General features: G+C 51.8%; 1 protein-coding gene across 1 annotated transcript; it reads left to right on the top strand.

Annotated features, from left to right (window-relative positions):
• Positions 1 to 8,579: 8,579 nt before the first annotated feature.
• Positions 8,580 to 20,292, top strand: Myl2 (myosin light chain 2). The gene is made up of 9 exons (XM_026385994.2): positions 8,580 to 8,723; positions 9,179 to 9,268; positions 13,275 to 13,363; positions 14,632 to 14,721; positions 16,916 to 16,991; positions 17,879 to 17,983; positions 18,587 to 18,665; positions 18,748 to 18,796; positions 20,013 to 20,292. The coding sequence occupies exons 3-9, from the start codon at positions 13,361 to 13,363 to the stop codon at positions 20,109 to 20,111; spliced, it is 501 nt and encodes a 166-aa protein (XP_026241779.1). The 5' UTR covers positions 8,580 to 8,723; positions 9,179 to 9,268; positions 13,275 to 13,360; the 3' UTR covers positions 20,112 to 20,292.
• The last annotated feature ends 47 nt before the right edge of the window (positions 20,293 to 20,339 follow it).

The raw sequence follows: 20,339 nt of genomic DNA, 5'->3' as shown, positions 1-20,339 counted from the left end.
AAGTCATCATCTTAATGGCTCGCTAGCGTCACCTCTCAACCACTACTTCTGGCAAAAATGCCATGCGTCATCCCGACTCGGCTATGGCCCTCAACACAATCCTGTAATGGGATGGCTTTTTGGGGGGCTGTAGGTGTATTTTACCTATGAGATGGATGCAAACTGTTGTGGCCAAACAGCAGATTCAGTATATTACATTTTCTGGAAATGTCTGCAACAGTATTTCCCATCAAATATGCTCTTCTGGAATTCTGCAATTTCTCCATCAAGAGGTAGAAGCTCTGCCCCATTCCATTCCTTTGAACTTGGGTTGGGCTTTATGACTCCCTGACCAATGGAGTACAGAAAAAGTGACACTATGCGATTTCTGGGGCCAGGTCACAAAAATATCATATACTTTTCCCTTAATCTCTGGAGATACTCACTCTTGAAACCCAGCCACTATGCTGTGAGGGAGCCCAACAACCTTTGCAGAGAGGATCACAAGAAAAGTCCTCAGTGCAGATCCCCAGCTAAGCTTCCAGCAAGAGTGGGCACAAGCACCAGCCCCATGAGTGAGCCACCCAAGAAGTGAGCCTCCTAGCCATACTCCAGCTGCCTCCACCGAAGCCCCGTGGGTCACAGACAAGCTGACCCCACTGTGTCCTGTGCAAATTCCTGATTCACAGGCAAATATAAATGTTTATTATTTTTTCACTCCATAGAGTTATGGGGTGTGTTGTTACACAGTCATGAATAAACAGAACCCTTATCTAGATGTCTTTTAAAATAGTCTATAGTCTGTAGAAATGACCCCAGAGCCAAAGCAATCAGAGAAAGATTGATGCGTCCTTTAAAATGTAAAGCCTCCGTGTGCCAAAGATTCACAGACAACATTAAAAGTTAAAGACAGCCACTTCTGAGTGTATACTTAAGAGCACTGGAAGCAGGGACTCCTGCAGATATTGCATAACCATGTTCACATCAGCCCTATCACCACAGCCAAAGGGGGAAGCAAATCAAGTGTCATGGATAGAGGAATGGATGGATCCAATGTGGTGTCTGAGTGCAGTGAAATATGATTCAGTCTTAAAAAGGACAGAAATTCTGACACTTGCTACAAGGTAGATGAACCCTGAAGCCACAATGCAGAGGGAGATAAGCCAGACACACCAAAGGCCACTATTGTGTAAGTTATCAGATGCAGAAAGTGGAATAGAGGTGACCAGGGGCTGGGGAGAAGCAACCAGGAAGTCAGTGTTTGATGGGACAGAGTTTCAGCTGGGGGTGACAAAAGGGCTCCCGAGGTGGGTGGTGGTGATGGTTTTGCACAATGGAGAGAATGTGCTTCAGACCCCGGGGACTGTACACTTTAAAATGATCAAAAGGGTAAGTTTCATGATATGTATATTTTACCACAATCAAAAGTAAAATAATTTAAAGACAAATTAAAAACTGAAAAAAATATTTGCATATCTTTGCAAAAATAACCGCAATATATTGCCAGCTCTTTAAAACAACGAGCAAATATAGGAACACGCAATGCAAAACGAGAAATAGGATGATGAGGAGGAGAAATAAAAATGGCTAAAAAGCAATTTGGAAGTATATTCAGTGTCTTAGCAGTTTTGCGAGGTGCAGGATAATATCATATATAGCTGGTGAGGGTGTAAATTAGCATCTTTTTGAAAGGCAGTTTTGTTGCATGCATCAAATCTGTTTTAAAAAGTTCTGTGACCCACTGGGTGTGGTGGTGCATGCCTGTAATCCCAGCCACTCAGGAGGCTGAGGCAGGAGGATGGCAAGTTTCAGGCCACTTAGCAAGACCCTGAGCAACTTAGAGAGATCCTGTTTCACAAAGGGCTGGGGATGTAGTTCAGTAGCGAAGCATCCCTGGATACAGTCCCCAGTACTGAAAAAGAAAAGTTCCACCATCCTACAATTGTACTACTAGGAATTAATTGTAAAGAAATCATCAGATAAAATCCAGGGGTGGCTTATAATCAGATGAAAAGCTGAACCGACCTAGATGTCCACCAAGAGAGGTTTGTAAATAAATGTGGGAACAGCTCAGAACTTCTGTGCAACCTTTAGAAGGGGCGACATTCTGCTCTATTTGTAGACATGCCGAGGTGTGCACGACATATTTTAAGTGAAAAAGATGCAGATTAGGAAGCACCATGCACATCGTGGGGGCCGGGAGTGCGCGTGTCTGAATACATTAGGAATCTGGAAGCAATGTTAAGCTAGCTGGGCCCAATTCTGGGTGGTGGACTCCTGATAATTTATTTTCTTCCCTATATGTGTCTGCATTAATTTCTTTTCTATGAGCATACATTACTTCTATCAAAATTTTAGAAAGACCTCTTTTTTTCCACAACTACCGAAAAGCACAGCTGTGGTCCTAATGAAGAGTGAAGAATCCCTCTTTTATTCTGATTTGGGGGTCTCAAGGCCCATCACAAAATTATCTGCTGAGGGCTTGGCAGACTCTGACAGTGTCCCAGTCCAAGTCGCCCTGCCTGGGAGTCTCCTCATCAGAGAGGACACGGAGAGGAAGCTGTTGAAGCTTCTAGGCCTGCTCAGCCTGGTCGTATTGCCAAGGGGCCTCCAGCAACATATGTCAGGGAGATGTCCCCTGCATCATTGTTTATAACAGCAAATCAACCAAGCTGTGTCCATCCACAGGGGATCAAGCAAATAACTCACGTGATTTATGCACAATGGAAATTTGTTAACAGCAATTACAAAGAGCCAAGCAGCCCCCTTGTCCCTGTAGGGAACAATCTCTCAGATGTGTTGTCAAGTGAAGAAAGCTAGGAACAGAAAACGTGTTCTGGGTGAGCCCACTTGATGTTCTTTCTCAATGTGGAACATGAGCTTAATCTAATTTTTAAAATTATTATGACAGTATTCTTTGGGGGCGAGTTCATATAACGTGAATGTGCGGCAGGGGCTGGACCATGTCTAAAAGCTGGACACACAGAATAGAGTATGGCAGCTTCTGGTGACACAGGGGGCCCTCTTTTTCTGCTTTACATACTTCTCTTGCGTGTTTTTTTTCCAACTGATACAGATGTGTTGGGTTTTCATAACAATCTAATATTGCTTTCACGAGGAAAAATTAATATAAAAAGCTAGGCATGCCCAATGTAGACAAATTTAATATAGAAATGAATAAAGAAGAAAATTAAAATAAAAATTACCCATCCGGCCAGTCCCTGGAGACAAATGCTGCCAATTTCGTAGGATGCTGGTTTCTCTCCAGAAAAAGTGATTTGCCACCAAGGACACATTCTCAGGCCATAGCAGGTCTCCCTGAAGACCTTCCAGAGGCTGGTTCGAGAAACATCCGGGTCTCACAGGCTTGGAAAGTGCGCAACCTTAGGTCCAGTGTCTCTGCTTCTAAAAGTGCATCCCAGGAAGCCACTGGAGGGACTGGCCTGTGGCTCAGGTAGAGGCTTGTCTAGCAAGTATCAGGTCCTAGGTTTCACTGGGGGCTGCCGGGGGGACAATTAGACACTAGGACACATAAGAATGTTCTGAGAATGGTGGCCTCATGTCTAATTTGGAAAAAACAGGAAACATCCTAAATGCCTATTAATGGGGGTTCTGGATCAAATATGGGACATCTATACAATTGGACATTCTACAGCTGTTCCAATAATGACGTGGATCAATGTTTATTGACATGGAATGATTATCTTGTTATCTTATTAAGCAAATAAGTGATTATGTAACCGTGTGTATGGCATGACACACTTTGGTGAAGGCAGGCAGGCATATATTTGTTGTGTGTATGCATAAAACCTGGGTCATTGACTTATGTTTATCATCTGTGACCTGCTACCTGGTCCCCAGACACAGGACCAGCTCCAGGAGAGCCTGGATTTGTCTCTTTTGTTCCTTGGGGGCTTTGGTAAATAGTAGGTGCCTAATTATTGAGTCCTGAATTAACGAATGAGCTACAAACCAGCAAATGGTTTTCCTTTACAAAGACTTCATTCGATCGTCACCCTTCCGATATCCAAAAGTGGCATGGGTGAGATGGGGCTGGCAGGCCTGGCAGGGACAGGTGGGACAAAAGATGGCCCTCGCCCTTTCTAGATTTCTGCTCCCTCCATTCTGTGCTGAGGTGCAGTCTTGCTGAGCCCTAAAGTAGCATCGCCCCCTGCTGGGGAGTTTGGAGAACTTCAGGACAGAAGCTCAGCAGTTGCCACCCCAACTCCCCCCACCCTCTTACCTCTAAGCAATTAGACTGGACATTTGGGAAGGACCGAAGTGGAAAGGTCATGGGGATGCATGTCCTTCTTCCAGGAAGCCAGATGTGGGGGCGTTTTCAGGCTGAAAGAGGAGCGAAGGAGGAGATGGAGCTCACTCTGAGCTGCGGGGTCTGCAGGCGGTCTCGCTCTAGCTGCGGATGGATTTTTCCTGTCGAGAGATTTGACCTTCATAGAAATCAGCTGCAAGTCAAAACCAATTCCCCAGGGATTTTTTTTTTTTAACTTCTGTTTTTTGTTTTAACTTCTGGTTTCTTTCACATCATTTATCCGATCCTCCCCACAAAACTAGAATTTGAAACGCAGTTTTTACCCAGACTCTTAAACAAATGTGCAAATTCAGTTGCAGATCATTTGTAGATTCAGCAATTTTACTGAGCATTTACTATGTGCCCCGCATGGATCTAGGTGCTGGGATACAATAGGGAAAAGACACAAAAATCTCAGCCAGCATTGGAGCTGTTGTTCTAGTGGGGAACACAGGTAGGGGGCCTAGCAAGGGCATGAATGCAAAACTTTAATTTGAAACTGGTAAGTGCTCAGAAAGAAAGGAAAAGAATATTACAAAAAAGTAACAGAACAGACTTCAATCAGGGGAGTCCATTTAATCCAAATTCTTTTAGCCTGGGACAATCCAGTGGGGAGGAAGTACAGCGAGAGAGAAGCTGGAAGTTTTGAAGCTTTTCGTTTTAGTGAATTGTCTTCCCAGAGAGAAGTGATATGTCCATTAGAACCTAGGGGGCTAAAATCAAGAGTCCCAGTTCCAGTTCTGAGTCTGCCCACTTCCTTGATTTGTCCCATAGTTATTCTGAGGATTTACAATAGCCTAGTATAGTGGCTGTTTATGAAGTAATTATTCAATACATGGTAATTATTACTTTAAGGTTTCTGAGAAGTTTTGCAACTGAAGAATCTTTTGAACTAGACTCACTCTGTGGCTATGGGAACTTCTTGCAGAACATTTTGTGTTTTTTCATATATAAATTTGGGAAATATTGTTTTAGCTGGGCAGTGTGGCGGGGAATCGAGCAGACATTATTTGTCACCTACCCCAAATCCATCTGCCATCTTTTTTCCTTGCTAACAGAATTCTGATTCTGTTCAGGATTTGGCCAGAGTTTTTGATCTCAAAGAAGATAGACCAGGCTTAGTGTGGGTGTGGGTACCTTACATTGTTATGGCCAGTAATATGAATGGAGAGCCTCCCAGGGGCTTCACCAAGAAGATAGTTTCCTCCCAGATAAGAAGTAGATGTGTATGTAAAGAAACATTCTCCCTCCTGGCCACCCTGCCTCCTGCATCCAACATGGAGGTGTGAAGCTGTGGCATTTGGATCTGTGGCCACCATCTTGGGAGTGTGAAGAAAATGTCAGTAAAATCACAGAAACAGTCGCAGGATCCCCGATGGTGGACTGAGCAGCCCTCGGACTGCCTATTCCCAAACTCCTTGTTATAAGAGAACAACAACCCCCTGCAGGTGTGGGATTCTGCCTGTGGTTTTCTGACACCCGCAGCCCAACCCACTTCTCAATGACCAGGGTCTCAGCTCTCTGCTCAGAATTGAAGTCAGCCTGGTTTTCTCAACTTCTCTGAATGCGCCCTAGTTCACCTTGAGGACAGCCTCTGGGCATCGTACCCATGGCCTGCCCTGGGGCCAGTTCCCATTGGAACCATGACTCACCTCAGAGGCCCTAGTTGGCCGCACACCTTCAGTCCACAGCAGGCTCCTAATCCCCCCTCTTTGTCTTTCTCTCTGTCCTATCTATTTTTGTCCTTTGTGAAATGCCCTGGCCCCCAACTAGGATGCAGAGGTATTAGCACACCCTCCCCCTGATCCCTCAGGCTCCTGATCCCTTGATCAGAGTCACCCAGGAGAATAAGGCCCACTTAGTTTTTTTTTCTGTGTGGCTTTTCTGGGGGAAACAGAACTGCTCCATTGTTCCATTTGCTTCAACCCAGAAATCCTCTCCTATTCTCCTCAACACACATGGGCCAAGAACTTGCTTTCTGTCTCAGGTCTCGGAGGACATCTGCAAAGGAAGAATGACAGACACGTGGCCTAGGTGGCACTACCCCTGAACCCAGCACCACGGCAGACATTGCTAATCGACAGCAGCACTCCTCTCATTGAGCCTAGTTGGAGTTGGCAGAAGAGTGAGCAGATTTCCTTGACCTCTGTGACAGGGTTGGGGGTGAGAGATAAAGAGGGAAGCCCATACTCCAGAAGGTTCCCCTGAGCCATCACCTTGTGGCTCTCTTGGCCAGTCTGAGGGGGCCAGGCTGGCTTGCAGAGCCTTGGGGAGTCTGTGGTGCCTATGACAGGGGTGTTGACAACAGCCCCAAGGATGGCCTAGGACCTTATCCAGATCCTGGACTCATCCTGGACCATCATGTCTGGAGTCATTGCTCAGGAGAGACACCAGGGATGTGGTTGACATCCTCTAAGGCAAGGAGAGCCCCGCCATGGGGAGTGGCCAGCCCTGATGTCGGCAGTGGCGGGGGGTGTCGAGCACACCAGGGCGGGAGAAGCCCTGGTGTGGACGGGGCTGCAGGACAGGCAGGTGGAGGCTCTCTCCCTCAGGGAGCCAGCAGCCATTGCAAGTGCAGGAAGTGGCTTTTATAAAGGTCCCCCTGGCAATGGACTGCAGAGGGTCAACAGTGGCAATTCTTGGGGTCACCCAGGTGAGCTGGTACAGGGGCCTGGACAGGAGTGGCTGCGCATTGACTGCAGGCCTGAGCTCAGGGACAATTCAAGATTCCACATGAATTCAAGGGAGGACGCTTGAACCTCCAACTCGGATTGCACACCCCATGGTCCTCACTCCTTGGAGCTTGGGTTCTGACCCAACCGATTTTGTAGTTGAAAAGAGAAAGGTTCACCTAGAAAAAGCCACTAACCATCCCCACCCAAGCCCCAAGTGGCAGGGGTGGCATCTCCCCCACCGGCCTGTCTCCACACACACACACCCTTGCCCACAGCCCTGGCCAGGGGACGCAGAGTAGGTGGGCTCCTGCACCCCTGGCCTCCCCCAGCCTCCTCACTGTCAGACACCCACTCTCCTGTCCCAGGAGCCGTTCTCTAGGTCAGTGGCTCCCAAACCACATTAGTCCACTCCCCAGGGACGGTTGGCAAGGTCTGGAGACGTTTCTGGCTGTCACAGTTTGGGAGGGGGCTTGCTCTTGGCAGCTACTGGGCGGAGAACAAGGACACCCTAGACATTCCGTGACACACAGGACACCCCCGCCTCCTGCCAGAACCAAGAAGGAGCTGGTCCCACACGTCCCCAGGGCGAGGCTGTGGCCACCACTCCTGAGTTCAAGCCCATGAAGGCTGCAAGGGCGGGAGGGGCCTGCCCAGCCCTGCACGGCTGGGTGTTGCTGAAGAAGCACTTGAAGGTCCTTCACCCGAGGACCCCAGGTCAGCGGCCTGAGCAGCCAGCAGCGCAGCCTTTATATAGCTCCAGACCCGGCATGAGGACCATCCGGCTGTCACCATGCCACGTTCTTCAGCAGAGGGGCTCAGGCTGCCGGCCACAGCTGTCTCTGGAATCCGGGCCTCGTGGAGGGTAACAATGGCCAGGAATGCCACTAAGACAGCTGGGTGCGGGCATCTGAAGGGCAGCAGTAAAAACGATATTGTCTGGGAGCCTCTGCCCACTGCAGGCAGGCAGGTGACCCAGGGCTAAAAATACGAGGGAAGAAAAAGCCAGTAGCAGTCCACTGGCAGCCAGGGGTAGATCTTGCTCTGGGTGAGGGGTGGGTGAGAGCTGGGGCTGGGTCCCTGGGCCCCAAGGAACACCAGAGTGAGGATGGTGGTGGTGGTAGGGACTGAGTTCGAATCCCAGCGCTGCCCGGTGCTGGCAGTGGGGCTGTGTGACTGTGACTGCTCTGCTCGGAGCCTTCTTTATCTGCAAAATGGGTCTAGCGTCAGCGCCTGCCTTAACTTAGTGCTTCTATGAAAATTAAATAAGCCAGGCTCAGCCCCGAGCGCAGTGCCTGACCCAATGTGCTTCCGGCTAGAGGGGCGAGGATGGTTTCTTTGGGGACCTGTTTGGTGAGTTCACCGTGCAGTGGCTGTGTGGTCACTGTGGGGACAGGCCTGCTTTCCTCAGACCTTGGCACTCACCCCAAGGACCGCTCAAGCTGTAATATCCCCTGTAGGACTCAGTACATGTCCCCTGGAACTCAGTTAGCCCTGAGCCCCTCCCTGTCCCTAGGAGCTCTGCAGCAGGGGCCTGCAGCGGGGAGGAGGCTGGGAAGGCCATGACCACACGCAATAACCGCCACACGCCTCCTATCACACAGCATGGACGCAGTGCCTGGCACTGTGCAGCCACTGACACTCCCTGCGTGAGTGACCACGGGGACCATGCTGTGAACAGTGCCGGGCAGAGTAAGTGGGTCTGCTGTGACATCGGTCTTCCAAGGCTAGGGCTGCTGCGACTGAGGAATCTGAGGTTTAAGGTAGGTAAGGAATTTGTCCAGGTCCCTGCCACCAAGGAAGTGAAAGAGCTGACCTAGAACCCAGCTGTCAATCACCATGCCATTCTAGCAGATCAGGGTCAAGTGTAAGATTTTAACTTTCAGGCCAAGGAGGAGACTTCCTCCTGGGCCAGTGGGGAGCCATGGAAGGTTCCGGAGTCATCCTCAGAGGGGGCATCAGAGTGGGGCATGCAGGAAGGACTAGGGGTGGAAAGGCAGGAAAGGGCAGACCCCAGACTGGGAGCTCCCACCCTAGGGGGGGCAACAGATTTGCAAGACATTGTAGGGGCCTCCGGTGAGGCAGAATTGAGATGCCGGAGGACTTTGGTTTGGGAATGGAAACCTAAGAGAGGGGCAAAGTCATTGTAATAAAAGAACTTGGGAAAAGAGAGAAAAAATGAATTAGTATCTGAACATGTTATTTCCTCTACCCGCAGCCCCTCGGCAAGGGTCCCAGCCAGTGCCCTGGAGTAAGAGCGGACGTTCACTGAACAAGGCCATGCCCAGAGGATTCTAGAACTTCAAAGGTATTAATCAGCTCACTCTGGTTCTTTGAGGCAAGGCCCACTGGGTGTCCACTTTGTAAATGAGGAAGCCGCGGTTCGGAGGCTGAAGTTGCCCACCCACTCTGCACCCAGGCCGCCCGTTGACCACCCACCCCCCCCCAGCCCATCTCTGGTGGTCGTGCCCGTCTGGCTGGCAGGAGAGGATGCCCTCCCCACTGGTGCTCTCCCTGACGGCCAGGGGCCCTGACATGAGGAGATAGGCTATCACTTGGTGACAGAGTCGTCACCCAGCAGCTTTGGGCTGGCAGGGCCTGGTATGCCTTTGTTCTTTGGGAGACAGCTGACTTCACCACCGTCCTTAAAGGGACACGGGCCTCAAGGCACATTGTCTCCAGAGGCTGCCGAGTCCCTGTGCCTGGCTGTCTCAAAAGCAGTGTGGTCCTAGGTAACCCTCCTCTCTTTAGCTCTGCTGGATGCTCATCAGTCACATGGAGAAGGGTCCCTTTTCCCTGAGAGTGTGGAATGTAATGACGACATTCTGGGAACTAACGTGGAAAAAGTACCTGCAAAGGGCATGAATTAAAATATGCCCCCAGCACGGCCTTAAAACCTTCAGAGGCCCCAGGGCTCAAAAAGGGGGGTTCCCACCCACCAGCACTGAAGGAAAGCCAGCCTCAGCAATAGTGAGGCACTAAGCAACTCAGTGAGACCCTATTTCTAAATAAAATACAAAATAGGGCTGGGGATGTGGCTCGGTGGTTGAGTGTCCCTGATTCGATCCCAAATACTGAAAAAAAAAAAAATCTATTGCTCTTAGCACCTTTTCAGCTGTTGCTTGAGCGCGTATCAAGTGAGCTAGCTTCACAGCCCCCCCTTGGCCCTGTGGCTGCCACCAGGGAGGGGAGCCAGGAACTGCCAGGAAGGTGGCCAAGGCCCATCCAGGGGTGGAAAGACCCAGGGGCAGGTGGTATGTGTGCATTTGTGCTCAGGTGTGTGATGTGACACTGTTGGAGTGAGATGGTGTCTGTGTACGTGGTGTGACACCATCAGTGTGAAAAGAAGTCTACTTGTGTACACAGATATGTGTGTGTGTGTGTGTGTGTGTGTGTGTGAGAGAGAGAGAGAGAGAGAGAGAGAGAGAGAGAGAGAGAGAGAGAGATCTAGAAGGCCAAGTCCAACGCGCTATCCTGGATTAGATCCTGGAACAGAAAAAGGACAAGAGGGGAGGCCGATGTCAGGCCCAGGGTAACGGAGAATTCTGTGGCTTCTCTGTAAATTCAGACATCAAAACTTCATTCACAGCTGGCCGGGACTCAGCTGACTTGGCTTGTTCAATAACAAAGCCCTGAGCTACAGGAAAGGAGCATCAAAACTAAACGCTCCTCCTGTCCCCATGCTAGCAGGGGACCAGGACTTCCAGCCTGCGGTAGGAACTCTCAGTTCTCCCTGTCACGGCCTCTTGAGTTTTCCCCGGGACCGTGTTCCCCCTGCCCTCAGGTCTGTCCCATGCTCTCCTGATCCTGGGGTATGTGGATGCTGCCAGGACTGACCCTGGCCTGGGTTTTCTGACTTTCTCCAGCGTGCAGCTCAGGGCGTTTCCATCCACCACCTCACCCTCTGTGAAGAGCGTGTCCCCGAGTCCCTGCTCATCTTAGGCTTCTGCATCTGGGGTGTTTGTCGTTGGCATCTCGTCATGATTTTCCTTAGCTTTCAACAGACACAAACCCGCCCTCTAACTCACCCACTTAATTTTTAGTGTAGAAAGCAGAACTTGAAGTTCCAAGATGTTTTCACAGGCTGGTTGGTTTTGATTTTCTTTTTTTTTTTTTTTTCATTTTACTTTCTGGAATTATCCAACTCTTTGGCTTTTAAAGATAATGACATTAACGCGCTGCTGCCTTCTCTCACAATGTGAGGCCACTCTGTGCCTCTCCCCTGACTTAGCCCACTCTGTGTTGCTCTAACATGACGCCCGAATCGAGTAATTTATAAAGAGACGTGTGCCTTACACTGCTGGAGGCATCTCCTGGTCTCTTCCTTTAAATTTGCCAAAGAATAATTTTTGCAAATTATCATTCAGTAAAAGTGACCTTTCGGGGTTGTGGCTCAGTGAGTGGCAGAGCGCTCCCCTAGCACATGCGAGGTCCCGGACTCGATCCACAGGACCACATAAAAATAAATAAAATAAAGGTATTGTGTCCAACTACACCTAAATAATAAACATTAAAACATTGACCTTTTTGGGCGGGTGGGGCTTGGGGTTGGTTCTTGTTTTTGTGGGAGCGAGTGTGTGTGCACCCACATCCATGACTTTCTATACACTCGATCTTTGTCATCGTAGTTGACATTGCTCACTGTTGACCTGTTTCCCATTCCTCTTAGCACTGATGCCCAGGTCCTAAGCCCTGAGAATGTGACCCTCCATGGCACAGGACTTTGCAGATGTGATGGATGAGGCCAGGACCTGAAAGTGGGGGTCATCCTGGATGACCCAGGTGGGCCCGACGCAGTCACAGGGGTCCTTAGGAGAGGGAGGGAAGAGGGCCAGCCACAGAGAGGTTGGCTTCCGAGGCTAGAATGATGCAGACCACAAGCCAGGGAATGTGGGGGTTTCTGGGAGCTGGAGAAGACAAGGGAAGGACTCCCCACCAGAGCCACAGAGGGGGTGGCGCCCACAGGCCCTTTTCTAGTTGTGACTCCCAGTGCCACAAGATAACAGATACGTGCTGTATGAAGCCACCACGTCTGGCGACATTTTCACTACAGCAATCGGTCACAATACACTTGGTTTGTTTTCTGATTGTTCTACAAGTTCCTGTTCTGGTGGCTCAGGCCAGGGTTCTCTCTGGCTTCTGAGAGCCTCAGTGTTTTTTGGGGGGGCTCAGCTGGACTCCGGAATGGTTGCAGGAATCTTGTTGGCTTTCGGAGTCCCACAGGCAGCCAGCAGGCAGGGGTCCAGCCCTGAGGGCCTGTGGTCAAGAGGGGAGGTGCTCAGGCCTCGCCAGCCCGGAGGGCAGGGATGCCCCCCGCTGCCCACTTTGCTCCTTTCTCCCCCCTGTGGATCCCAAGCACAGCAGACATGTGGCCCGGTGCCCTGGTCAGGCTTCGGTATTCCCAGAATCCCCTGAGGCAACCCCACTTCTCCTAGCTGCAGCTTTGAGGGGGCCATTGTGGTCTTCATGTTCCAACCGGACACAGAGGCCCAGAGGTCCAGCGCCCTGTCGAGGACTCCGCATCTCCCACTCTCCAGCCGGAGTTCTGCTCTAAGCACCTCTCCACAGGCCCCGTAAGGTAAAATGCCTCCCGAGACAGCCCCGCTGGACAGATGCCCTCAGGGACACACCCAGACACCTGCCCACCTCAGTGGGCCCAAGCCCATCCTCACCCATGTCCAGGGCTCCCCACCTCTCCATCCCTGTGGCTGCAACAACCATTTTTCTTGGCCATTTATAGCTCCTGTGTTTTCACCCAGAGCTTTAACGAAAATCCATGGTGTGCCTATGAGCTGGCGAGACATCCATTCTGGTGCTGGCAGAGAAAAGCTCCTCTGGCTGTGCGTGTGTGTGTGTGTTGGCGTGTGTGAGTGGACCCCGTGTATGTGCCTCTGCAAGTGCACATGGAAGGCCTCACTGAGAAGGGGATGTCTGAGTACAGATGGGAAGGAGGGGAGGGACAGAGCATTGCAGGTAGAGGAGGCGGCACAAGCAAAGCCCCTGAGGTGGGACCAGGGCTAACCATGACAGAGTGTTAGAGAGACTTCCTCTCTCTGCCTTTTTCTCTTCCCAAATTGACAAGCACAAGTGTCGCCTGCCCAAGCGCCACGGAAAGCATGCAGCATCTCTCCCATGACCCAGCCGCTGTCTCTTTAACCTTGAATGCATTTTTGGGTCTCACGTGTCACCCCATGGCAGTGGCCGCCAGTGAGCTGCCCTGACTTCAGAAGAACGGCATGGGGTGGGGGGGCCTTAGGTGGCGTCCGCTCACCTATCACTGCCAAAAGTGGTCATGGGGTTATTTTTAAACACAGGGAGGAAGTATTTATTGTTCCCAGGCTGGGAAGAGCTGGGCAGTGCGTGGGATTCTACTTGGGAAGTAGCCCTGTGTCCGTCCACCATGGTGAGTACCTCAGATTTCCAGGAGATGATGCTGGGGGCAGGGAGGGCAGGAAGGGGATGCCACTAGCTTCAAGCTGAGGACCAAAGCTGAGAGGGGGAGAGAGAGCTCCCACAGACTGTAGCCCCCCCCCCATGGAAAGAGCACTGTGCGCCCTGCACGCTCAGAGGGACCCCAGTCAGTGCCCTAAGTGGCCATAGCTGACAGCAGCTCCCAGGAACTCACAGAAACAAAATAAAAGAGTTGGCTTTTTTTATGTCTCGTCTGCTGACCTCTCGAGGAATCAATATCTCCCGGGGCTTGCAAAATGGGATCGAGCGCTCTTAAGGATCAAATTGTAATTCTTTTCTCTGGTTCAGGCAGCTGGGGAAAAGAATCTTTTTGTTTTCACCTTTTGAACTTGCAAACTTAAAACCTTCCCTCCCGTATTGTTGGGCAAGTGTTCCCGTACCAGAAGAGGGAGCCCCCAACTCAGGGCACGGTGGGTCAGTGGTTAGGGGCACAGACTCTTGAGTCAGACTGTCCAAGTTCAACTCAAGCTCTGTCCAAGTTCAACTCAAGACTGTCCAAGTTTAACTCCTTTTTGTGGCTGTGCCATCTTGGGCAAGTGACCTAACTCCTCTGAACCTTAGTTGCCTCCCCTGTGAAACAGGGATGTAATAATAGCATCTACTTGACAGAGCAGTTGGGAGAATTAAATGAACTGGTGCATGTGTTGTGTTTAAGCAGTTGCTGTTATTTAAAGTCAGAGAGAAGTGGGATTGGGGTGGGGGGGAGTTAATTCCTTCTTCTCCGAACTGTTGACATGGTACAAGGATGGGACATTTAGGGAGGCGATTTCACTGCCATTTGGATCAAGGGAAAGTTGTGGGGCGGGGAGCAGATGGGTTGTAACGCCCTGGAAGGGCGTCATTTCGTCTCAGCTCTCCTGATGGCTTGGTGAGCCTGACTTTTTCCTTCCCTCCAATTGATTCTCCTCATGTGCTGTCCTGAGGATGGGTGCCACCTGGCTGATCTGCAGGTGTGGCCTCTGTCCCCAGACCAGAGACACACCTGCCCGACTCTCAGCTTGCAGAGGAGCGGCCACAAGAGCCACGGTCTCTTGCAATAGGCCAGAAACTACTCCCAGGCCTCTCCCCGTCCAGCAGCACCACGAGATGAGTGGGGCCCCTTGTCACGGCAGCCACTGAGCAGGCCCAGCCCTCACCCAGGGTGGCCCGGTTTTCTAATTCCCAGCCTCTGCCTCTTCTAATCGATGCTCTTCTCCCCAGTCGCCTAAGAAAGCCAAGAAGAGGGCAGAGGGGGCCAACTCCAACGTGTTCTCCATGTTTGAACAGACGCAGATCCAGGAGTTTAAGGAGGTGGGTGAGCTGGCCAGGCAAGGCCCTGGGTGGAAATCCCAGCCAGAGTCAGGCCCTCCTGCCTTCCCTGCTCCCAGCAGGGACCTCTCTGTCCTCTGAACATCCAGGTTCAGTGGGAATGTGTGTGGGAACCTTTTAAGGAGGTCTTCTTTAACAACTTCTGCTGATCATCCAGCTAAAACGTATTCCTGGTTGAAAAACTTTTTTTAGAAAAGCACCTTCAATTCTACCACTTGGACATAATCAGTCCCTGAGTCAGGACATAGCCTTGGAGTCATCTTTGTGACGTGTGCATCTACTGATCAAACTTGCACCCCCACAAGTGCCTACATTTTTTTTCCTTTGAGCACTTCAGTGTCAGCATTTTCCTGTGTCTAGTTAAATGACTTCTTGGTGCATTTGTTTGGAATGTTTTATTATCATAAAGATCACCTCATTGCTCCTATCTCTGACGATTTCCTGGGGGGTGAATTCCAGCAGCAGAACCCCCGAGGGGGGGGGTGTGCAAGGAACTTAAAGAAAGAGGGAGGGGGAGGGGGAGGCGAGAGGGGAGGGGGAAGGAGGGGCAGGAGGGAGAGGGAGGAGGGAGGGGGAGGAGGGAGAGAGAGGAGGGGGAGAGAAAGCAAGCAGAGCTGCTGGGACAAACCCCAGTCCAGAATCCTATACTTCGAATCCCTGTCCCCAGGGCCCCAAGAAGAAACTGCCTTTCCCCCACATTTCCATCAATATTGGGTCATTAGGTAGCAAGAGTCAACTTTTTTTCCAACCTGAGAGGGAAAAGCAGCATGTTCTGAGCTTTAAAACCTACAGTCTTTGCAAAATTTGTCCCTTTTAGTTATGTGCACCACCAGGGTGCACCCTGATGTTATCACAAAAGCAGGGAACCCAACCCAGCCCCTTCACCTGGGTCCAGCACCCCCCCACCCCTCTTAATCCATTTAGTTTCTTTTCTTTTTTAATCAGTGTCCCATGTGCCACACCCTCGATGCACATACCCAGCTTCAGTTGGATCCTCCCTCCTCAGTCCCCTTGTCTCCTCCACTGACCTTCCCTCTGTTTTGATGAAATTCCCCGTTTCTTTTTATATACCCCCACCCCCACCCCACCCCCCAGTCTATGTACAGTCTGATGATGGAGCACCAACTCTGTTGGACATGTGGTCCCACGGTGGGGACTACTAAGCAAACCTCAGGACAATTGGGTAGGATGCAGCCACTGCCCACGGGCTGAGAAGGACAGACTGCATTAATGTCCAGCAGCAGTGAGGGCTCACACTGGGCCATCCACACCCCCACCTGGCCCTGGGGAGGGAACATGCTGAGAGACCAGGTTGGGACTCGCAGACAGGAGCATTCAGATTTGCTGGCAGGCCTGTCCCATGGGCCACCAGGAAAAGAAGGATGCAGTGCCACCATCCAGGGGCAAGGCCACCCCCAGCTCTGTCTCCCCACCCTGCCCCACCCTGGGCTGAGGTCAGCTGCTGGAGGGGGGGCACAGCAGGTGCAAATACTTCCAGAAACCAGCTGTAGCAAAGCACTCAAAAAGTGTACCCCGAAGCCCCATTTGTGACATGCCTGAGCGATTACAGAGCTCTGGGCATCTCCCTGGGACCAGCTGGGGAGGTGACCGGTCTACCCTGCTTTACGGATGGCCCGGGCATGGGAGTGGGGAGACCACATGAGACTCCAGGATTTCACCTTAAAAAAAAAAAAAAAAAAAAAACAGCAGTTTCATGGAGGTGTAGTTCACATATCATGATGTTGGCCTCTTCAGGTGAAGGGTGCCATTCGTGGTTTTTTGGTTTTTTTTTTTTAAAGAGAGAGAGAGAGAAAGAATTTTTTAATATTTATTTTTTAGTTTTCAGTGGACACAACATCTTTATTTTATTTTTATGTGGTGCTGAGGATCGAACCCAGCGCCCTTCCTATGCCAGGCGAGCGCACTACAGCTTGAGCCACATCCCCAGCCCTCATTCCATGGTCACTGCTCTCCAATGGCAGGACACTCCCATCACCCTCAAAAGAACCTCCGTCCTGTGAGCAGCCCCTCCCACCGCCTCCCCCAGCCCCGCCAGTGCGTCCACCTGCCCCCTGTCGCTGTGCCTGGGCTGAGTGCAGAAGATCCCAGAAGCCTGGGTGCCCCGACCCTCGGCCCAGCCTCCTGGACTGACCAGCCGGTCCCCTCCCTTCCACAGGCCTTCACCATCATGGACCAGAACAGGGACGGCTTCATCGACAAGAACGATCTGAGGGACACTTTTGCCGCCCTTGGTATGTCACCTGCCAGCCACTGGCAGGTCCCCTGTCCCATAGCCCCGGGGTGGGAGGGGAGACCCTCAGAAAAAGCCAACAGCTTGTCCTTTCCCAAAGAAAGACGGCGCCACAACTGACCTTCAGAGAACTTCAGAGGCGGGGACAGACGCTTTCCCGCACCTTTCAGTTTTCTTAGGAGCAGCTCCGCGCGGCCAGCTCTCGCTAGAAAGCAGACATTCTGCAAAACATACGGGAGAGGACGACGGTCCCCCGAAAGGCCACATTCCGCGTTAACCTTTCCGTTTCTCTCTTCGGAGTCTTTCTAGGCATATCTGTTGTTTTTCTCAAATAACTGGGATCGTTCTATTCTGGACTCAGCTTTATTTAACATCTCGAGGGTGTGATCGGGAGAGCACGGAGCTTCTTTCAAAATATACATGTCCAATCTGCTACCCCCACCCACCGCCACCGATCCCTATCCTCAGAACTCAGGGTCACCGCGAATAGCTACCCCCGCTTTTCATATCTAAAACAGAGACGGTAGCCAGGGGCAGCTTGTTCTTATTTGCATAGGGGGTTATAAAGGCATCAGCAGGACCAAGAGCAGGTGTATCAGAATCTCCGGGACCCACTGAGATCCTGTCTCAAAAAAATAAGGACAGAAAGGGCTGGGGATGCGGCTCAGGGGTAAAGCACCCCTGGTTTCAGTCCCCAGAACCAGCCCGGCCCCCCATGGGCTGTGGGGGTGCGCCTGGCTTTCTGGCCCACGGAGAGCATCTCCCCAGGGAACTCTGGCCTCGTCCTCCCCATTTCTGACTGTCCCTAGAGGAGATTCCTTGAGGCACAATGACAAATGTCAGCCACTGTCCCTCTGCCAGCACTGAGGCCCCATGTCCCCACTGCAGGGCGTGTGAACGTGAAGAACGAGGAAATCGATGAAATGATCAAGGAGGCTCCGGGGCCCATTAACTTCACCGTGTTCCTGACAATGTTTGGGGAGAAACTCAAGGGTAGGCCTGTGCACATGCTCCTCTGTGTGTGTGTGTGTGTGTGTGTGTGTGCGCACGCGCACACATGCATGTGCACATGTGTGTGCCTCTTAGCATGTCTTCGGTTCTGGGTGTCAATTTAAGCACTAGATGGACAGGGCTGGGAGAAAGTGGGCAGCTCCCAAGGACGCACCAGGGAACTGGAGGGAAAACAGGATAGAAATGTCAGCCGTCGTCCCTCCAAGGCTCATGCTAAGCACTTGGGTGCCTTACCTCAATGAGCAGCACCTAGGATGTAAATTTCACTCTTTTCCCCCATCTGTGGGTGGGGAACCTAGGCTCAGAGACAGAAAGTCACTTGCCTGAGGCCACATAGCTAGCAGGGTTCAGAGTCTTTCTGAAACCTAGATCAAACTTGACCTTCAGTTAGCTCAGACACACCTGGCCTCTCAGCCCTCTTTCAAAACCCCAGGCTCAGTGCCCAGAGGAAGGAAGGGTCTCCTCCTAGCTAGGCAAGCAGGCTTGCTCTCGCCCCTCCATCTCAGAAGGGACTTGGGCCTTGTGTCCTGGGTGCCATGGTCCCCAGCCGCCTGCAGCACCTGTGGGCCCTGTTCTCCATTTCAGGGGCGGACCCCGAAGAGACCATCCTCAACGCGTTCAAGGTGTTTGACCCGGAAGGCAAAGGGGTGCTGAAGGCCGACTAGTGAGTGGCTTCCCCTGGGGGCGGGTGGCGCCTGTTCTCCTTGCCCCCACCTGGCACCTACACCTCTGTCCTCTCTCTGCAGCGTGCGGGAGATGCTGACCACACAGGCAGAGAGGTTCTCCAAGGAGGAGGTAGGGTCCCTTCAGACACTCCCTCCCGTCCAGCGCCTGGTCCTCCCAGGGGCTCTGTCTCCACTGAATCACCCGTCCCAGAGAGGGAGGGAGGGAGCCCTGGCCGCATTCATTCTCTCAGACACTCTGCGAGGATCAGGATCATTGTCATTTTATAGATGAGAAAACTGAGGCCTGGGGAAGTAAGTCACTTGTCTAAAATGACAGTGCTAATGGTGAATGCCAGAGCGGGGACCCACACCCAGGCCTGTCTGACTCCAGGTCCTGCCTTCCCCACATGCACTGAGACACGGTGAGAGCGCCCATTTACTGTGCCATGAAGGGCCACCATGGACTGTCGTGCAACTTGAGCACTGATCAACACCCCCCCACAGCACCTTCTTTCCTACAGGCATCCTAGATCAGACTGTTGTTGCACACATTTCCCAGCAGGTGGCAGTAGTGAGTCCAGAAGAAGGGACACTAGCTAATTTGCCAAAAGGTCCTCAAGGAGCAACTGTCATGTGAACATTAATAAGGAGCCTTAAGGAGTCCATTTAAAGTAGCCACCTTGAGGCCTCTGGGGCCCATGTCCATCCAGTTCCCCATTTTGTTCAAAATTCTATTTACATTTTACCTACAAAACTCAAGCGATGCAAAGAGAGTCCTTCACCTCCCATTGGATGGGAGACCTGGGACAAGCTCCTTAACCTTTGTGCCTCAGTTTCCTTATCCGTAAGGTGGAAACAAGAGTGGAACGAACCTCGAGGTATTCTGTGAGGCTCAAACAGGCAGAAAGGAAAGCTCGGTTCTGTGACTGGGCGGCACCAGCATCAGCTGTATCAAGCGAACCAGTGACCCTTGCTAAGTGGGAAATCTACATGTTTAGGACAGATCTGAATTCCTAGTTTCCTTTGAGGAGTCTGGCTTCTTGCCCTCGCGGCCACCCTCAACCGGCCCAGCTGCACACCCCCACTCAGCCACAGACCCCGCCAGGCGTAGGCTCCCTCATGTGACCCACCTGGCCCCTGAAGGGTCGCTGATCCCTCTGCTCCCCGTGGGGGCTGGGTGTCCAGGAACATCCCAGCAGCTCGTCCACTTGAGGGGCTGGGGTCAGCACCTGAGGAGGGAGGAAGGTGTGGAGCTGAGATTCAGGGTCAGCGAGGGTCTCTGCCTGGGACCTCCCTACCCAGCTCCAGCCCCTCTGTCTTGTTCAGCATCTTGCTGGTGTTTGCAGATCGACCAGATGTTCACGGCCTTCCCCCCTGACGTGACGGGCAACCTGGACTACAAGAACCTGGTGCACATCATCACCCATGGGGAGGAGAAGGACTGAAGCAGGCCAGCCACCTGGGCTCCCGGTCTCCTTTCCAGTCAGCCTCTACCCTGTCTGGCCTCCACCCTGCCCGGCCTCCATCTCCGTCTGGGTACTTACAGATGACCACGTGGCCACACAGCCTGCAGCTGGAAATCCATCCCGAGGCCAAGTTCAAATAAACAGGAGCTTGTGTGCTGGTCATGACGTTCCTCAGACAGAAGCGCCTTGGGAAAGGAGGGCCCTTTG

Source organism: Urocitellus parryii, chromosome 3, assembly GCF_045843805.1.
Source record: "Urocitellus parryii isolate mUroPar1 chromosome 3, mUroPar1.hap1, whole genome shotgun sequence".
In the NCBI taxonomy this organism is placed as follows: Eukaryota; Metazoa; Chordata; class Mammalia; order Rodentia; family Sciuridae; genus Urocitellus; species Urocitellus parryii.
The sequence above is the reverse complement of the archived record's forward strand: the minus strand, read 5'-3'. Positions and strand labels throughout refer to the sequence as shown.

Coding starts and splice junctions, on each gene's coding strand:
- Myl2 (XM_026385994.2), top strand. Junction 14,722..16,915: donor AGATCCAGGAGTTTAAGGAG/GTGGGTGAGCTG, acceptor TCCCTTCCACAG/GCCTTCACCATCATGGACCA. Junction 18,797..20,012: donor AGAGGTTCTCCAAGGAGGAG/GTAGGGTCCCTT, acceptor TGGTGTTTGCAG/ATCGACCAGATGTTCACGGC.